Source organism: Pagrus major, chromosome 21 (assembly GCF_040436345.1).
Source record: "Pagrus major chromosome 21, Pma_NU_1.0".
Classification (NCBI taxonomy): domain Eukaryota; kingdom Metazoa; phylum Chordata; class Actinopteri; order Spariformes; family Sparidae; genus Pagrus; species Pagrus major.
This window is the reverse complement of record NC_133235.1, coordinates 10,001,420-10,006,926: the sequence shown is the minus strand read 5'-3', so window position 1 is coordinate 10,006,926 and position 5,507 is coordinate 10,001,420. Positions and strand designations below refer to the sequence as shown.

The 5,507-nt window shown below is 42.8% G+C and overlaps 1 protein-coding gene across 1 annotated transcript; it reads right to left on the bottom strand.

The window, feature by feature from the left end:
• Positions 1-207: 207 nt before the first annotated feature.
• kcnmb2a (potassium large conductance calcium-activated channel, subfamily M, beta member 2a) lies at positions 208-2,197 on the bottom strand. Its single transcript, XM_073491621.1, has 4 exons — positions 2,025-2,197; positions 1,214-1,384; positions 770-965; positions 208-492 (listed from the first exon to the last, which is right to left on the bottom strand). Exons 1-4 carry the CDS (start codon positions 2,195-2,197, stop codon positions 208-210), a joined length of 825 nt encoding a protein of 274 aa, XP_073347722.1.
• Positions 2,198-5,507: the final 3,310 nt, after the last annotated feature.

The window sequence follows — 5,507 nt, the reverse complement described above, 5'->3', positions numbered from 1 at the left end:
TTTACAGCCGGCTACATGTCCGATAGTTTCCGCCAGTCACATCCTCGATCCAGAGTGATAGTCAGTTGTTCCGCGTGTCTCAGCGGAAGAGGAAAGTTTGCAAGAGGTCACTGCAAGGTCGCTTTTGACTCAAACAATCCCTTTCATGTCATATGTCCATTACAAGCCCCCATGTGCTGCTCGGCTCTCACAGCTGCTCCACGTATTTCACCTCTTGATCTTCCCTATCTCCTCACACAGCCGGGAGAGGTACTGCGTGAGCTTCACCATGACGATGATGAGGGCCCCCCCTATGAGCATGCAGGAGGGCCACAGCAGCGAGTGGAAGACGATGCTGTGGTCGTACAGGCGGGTCAGCAGCACCGTCTCCTGCTGCTCGCTGGGGTCGTAGTAACAAGGGACCTGCTGGTTCACCTTCAGATGCTCGGAGATGTTCATGATCATGACATGCATGGCAACGCTGTCCTTCTGGCACCGGGGCACATAGACACACTGCAAGGGACAGGATGAAAGGAAAACGAGGTTATCTAGAGGGCGATCAGGTGGTCGGACTTTTTGTTCTGGTGATGGGGTGGGGGCCCCGTTTGAATACATCACCCTTCATGTATCATCTTTCTGCTTGACCAGGAAAAATTCCAAATCCTATCGACTAACATTTTCTGAATCGAGAGCAGAGCGAGTCTATAATCAGGCAAACATCTGACAGCCGTTGTCAACATTTGAAACGGTTCAGTAATTCTCAGTATTTTCCCTCTGGCACTGTACTCACTTCAGAGCTGGTGTCCTGGGTCTCTTCATTGTGAGATAAACGGCTGACGCGGCCCGTGTTATTGACGCTCACGTAGACCTGCAGACAGGGGTATTTGGAGACTCTCCAGCAGTCTGACCCACAGTTGTAGGAACAGTTCATGTCTGCTGTGACCGTCGAGTTGAGTACAACACACACACCCTCCTCTGTCCACACACTGTGTTGACATTTAAATGAAGAGCCAATTTAATGCAAAAAAGAATCTCATGGTATGAAATCAAAATCGGCCTTGGGTATAATTTCATAAAGTATTCATTTGTGCAATTTTCAGGTTGAGAGGGCACTGAAGCAGTTTCTCAACAAGCTCATCTGATGAATAAAACATGATTCTGACAGAAATATCAGTTCAGTCCTTTAAAGGAGGTAAGAAAAAATAAAAATGCAATTCTAACATCAGGCTGGTACCTGTCTGCATAGGAGCGTAAGATAGTGATGCCCAGGACAAAGTACATCATGACTGAAGAGAGGATCATCCCGAGCCCCAGGAGGATGGCTCGGTCTTCACCGGGCTTCAGAGCCGTCACCGTCTTCTTCTTGTCCAATAAATCTACCTCACGGAATTTCTGGTAGATTGACCTCGATGATGGGAAATGAGGAGGCGTCGTTATTATATATATTTTTAAAGCTACAGTGCGAATATTATGACATGAAAATCAAAATGCATGACAAGTGAGAGCCTTGCATGCCCCTTAAAGGATAACTCCACCAATTTTACACATTAAAGGTCATGTTGATAACAGTTTTATGCTGACAAATCATTTTTAAACATAACACATCTACAGAGCTTGTAGAAAGGTGCAGAATAAAAGTATCTGGTTTCCTTAAAAACATTATTATGATTGTTAATTAATAATTTTCACAATGTTTGTCAGATTCAAAATGATTGTTTTGTTAACCTGTAAAAGCTTCTGACAAGGATTGTCAGCCAATAGTATAACAGCGTTGGAATCAATGGTGCCTGTGTTTCGCCAGCATCAGCTGTTTTTGTAGTTCAAAATCTGTTATTACCCACAATGCAACTTAGCCACCGAGTAACATAACTAAAGGCAATTTATCAGATTACACGCAGCTTCCTCTGAAGCCACAAAAGGCTTTATACTACTTTTTTCACTTATGCAGTCGCCCTCCTGAAGATCTGTAGACACTTTAATGCGTAAACTTGGTGGCATTACCCTTTAAGTCAGTGTATAAGGCCCAACTGGTGTGAAGCTGTTACCTCCTTTCATTCCCTCCTCCCGAGCCTCCTCTATTCTTGGCCCCTGCCACAAAGAACATCTTCCTCGATGATCCGCCTCCTTTGCTTGCTGAGGCTGAACGGCGAGATTGCTGAAAAGACCTGTGAATTACAGCCACTTTTATGTTTAGCTGCCCTGAAGCATACAAGTCCATTTTCTTGTTACACCCAAATACACTTTCACCACTTGGATCATGAATGGAACAGAAATCCCAAGTCACCGGTTACAAAGCAAATTTGTAAGAACACAAATCATACTGTACCTTTGGTGCATATTTGCCTTCAAACTCACTGCATTTGTACCAAAAGAAATATCGAGTATATGTCTCTCCCAATAAGCCTGCAGACGGCAGTGACTATTATACGGTGCCGACAGGAAGCACCATTCATATAGTGGACTCCACCAGGTAAACATCTCATTTTTAACACAAAGAAACACTTCAGCGTGTAAACAAAGATGACAGATAGCCACGGATGAAAGGTGTTAATGCTGATGAGGCCCTAAAAAACCCTACCTGCTTTATCCTGAACACTTCTGCTGTCAACACGAAGTCATTGGCTCCTCATTGGCACAACAACAACACCTTGCATGAGCCTCCTCTCGCTCTCTGCCAGTCCTAAAACACAGAAAATGATGGTGCACATGCAGCTTTGGTCCCACAAATAACATAAGAGTTGATTCAAATGCAAAGTGAGACGTGATGAGTTATTTGTTCTGGGTCACCCGAGGGTCAGCGTCAAGGTGACGCAAACCCACTCGTGAGATATCAAGGCGTTAACTCAAAAACATAATTAAAGGTGCAATATGTAAGAAGTGGCCACCTGTTGAATTTATACTCCAAACAAATAGGGGGCAGTATATCACCAGAGTAACTGCTAACTGCTGCTCGCTAAAGCTACCATTAGCTAGTAAGCTCAGTTGAGCATACAGTTAGCGATCGTACAACTGACTCTGCCCGGATTGGGAGCTCCTGAGATAAGAAGTGAATAGGGGCTAGCTAGTTAGCATGCTAACTTCAACAGATCTCTGCAAAACAATACATAGATGTCTTGATGATCACATTCTGTTGATCATTTTAGTTCACTTTTGAATGTTTTGAATATACATATTGCACCTTTAAGAACAAATGTATTGACGTGGCCACTTTATTAGTTATGTGTGGGCATTTGCTCACACAAGGCGGTGATGTCACTGCCTTGTCGAGCTCAAAGCTGCTCCATCATGAGTCAAAACTGAATAAGTCAAACTGATCAATCAAGTGTGAATCAATAATCACATCATATGGTTGATATGCTCCACTTCAGAAGCAGAAGAATCAAAACACAACGGATCAGATTTTATTGATGGATGTTCTGTAGCTATTGTTAAGTCGTCTTACATGTAAGCACAATGAGCAGGCTGTTTTCATTTTGTGGGGGACACAACCTTGCCAGAGTGCTCGGAGCTGAATAGTTAGAAAAGCGGCCAACAAGTTCCTCTCAGATGAGTAATTTCCTTATTGTATTACATTCCCAGCTGCTGAGGGGAAATGTTGCTGTGAGACAACCCCAGTGAAGAAATCTGAAGGAAGCTAAAAGTGTTATCTAGGTTCACGCTTTCTTCGAAACATTCCGCGAGGTTTTGCACGCACACCCGCAACAAAGAGCCGCACTTACATGAATTTTATGCTCTGTCTCACAACTTTTCTCCTCTGCAGAAGCACGCTGACCATTGCCTCTCGAGAGTCTCAAGTTCCACACATAACTGTATTGATTTCAGCTAAACATGGACACACACACACACACACACAGAGAGAGAGAGAGAGAGAGAGAGAGAGAGAAAGGCAGGACCTTCTGAGTTAGCTTCAAATGAAGGAAACAAATTGAAAACATTTAAATAAAAATGTTCAAAATGGTAAAAAAAAAATTGACTTTGCAGATTGGCTTCAGCAAGGTATTTTTGTCCATTATCCAAATTGATATTGGTGGCAATTTTATTAATTTGAGGCAATAAAATATCCATTGGAGTGAATTTTATGAGAATCCTGAAAATCTTAATTCACTGAACTGAACTGAACTTACACTGACACCTAAAAGTCCAGTGTGTGGGATTCAGTGGCGTCCAGCAGTGGGGTTGCAGATTGTTTGGTGCAACATGGTGGAGATATAAGAGGCTCATTCAAAGGTAACTAAAAGCACAGTGATTCTTACGTTCAGGTGATTTTACATTAATGAAGACATGGTTATGAATATTCAATTTCTTTGTATTCCATTTCTGCCCCTTAATCCCATGACCTTTAACTGAATCAGAAATAATGTCATAGTCATAGGGTGAGAAGTGCTTCTGAATGAAAGTCACTAACTTGAAAAATTGATTTTGGATTTGTGTCCTTCTTCATATCCATGCTTATTAAGAGAGCTACTGAGTCTGCAGTGTCACCACATGCAGCACTGGAGGGAGACAGTCTTTGTGTGTCTGAGGAGGTGCTCATATACGCCCGGCACGAGTGTGAAACTGCTTACCCAGGCAGGAATGTATTATTCAGATTCTCCTATTATCAGTTTAATGAGCTACATATCCTGAGCCAGAGGCGGACAGGACCAGTCAGCCTTGCTGTATTCTTTATGGGTGTGTCCTTGGTTCATATTTCTTCCAGCTGCCTCTCTCCCATCTTGTTTGTCTCAAAACGTGACTGAATGATAAAACAAAATGGCATGTGGTCGAGCACATAACTATAGAGCAGGTGTTGTAGATGATGGGCCTGCCGGGCACCGGCCCTGAGGCCCAAGGGGTCAGAGGGCAGCCAGCGCCTCTTCATCTTCAGTGTGAACAAATTATTGAAGTTCAGCCGCAGTTTCTTTGACCGACTGCAGCACCTGAGACATCACCTGTGTACTGTCACTGAAAGAGATGTAAGACGACTACAGAGAGAGGCAAAATGACCAGAAAGAAACACAAAATGACACAAAACCACTGCAGAGTGATACAGAATGACAACAAAGACACACAAAATGATGTAAACAATGACAAAGAGAGGCAAAATGCCCAGAATGAGACACAAAATGACTACAGAGAGACACAGAATAACTACAAAGACACAAAATGACACAACACAACCACAAAGAGCTGCAAAACAACCACAAAATGACTACAAAGACACACAAAATTATGCAAAACTACAAAGAGAGTGACCAGAAAGAGATACAAAATGACACAATTCAACCACAAGAAGATGCAACATAGCCACAAAGTGACATAACAACGAGAGGCTAAATGACCAGGAAGAGAAACAAAAGACAAAAAGAGAAACAAAATTACTATTAACAGACACAAAACAACCACACAGAGATGCAGCAAGACAAAAAGGAGAGTCAGGAGGATCAGAAAGACATGAGACAGTACAAAAATACACAAAAATAACCATGTAGTTTCTGTCATTTTGTGTCTCTTTCAGTCTGGGTGCTGTGCTCCTGTGTAGGAAGGGT

Coding starts and splice junctions, on each gene's coding strand:
- kcnmb2a (XM_073491621.1), bottom strand. CDS start 2,197: ATGGACTTGTATGCTTCAGGGCAGCTAAACATAAAAGTGGCTGTAATT. Junction 966..1,213: donor TTACGCTCCTATGCAGACAG/GTACCAGCCTGA, acceptor ATGTCAACACAG/TGTGTGGACAGAGGAGGGTG. Junction 493..769: donor CCCAGGACACCAGCTCTGAA/GTGAGTACAGTG, acceptor TGTCCCTTGCAG/TGTGTCTATGTGCCCCGGTG.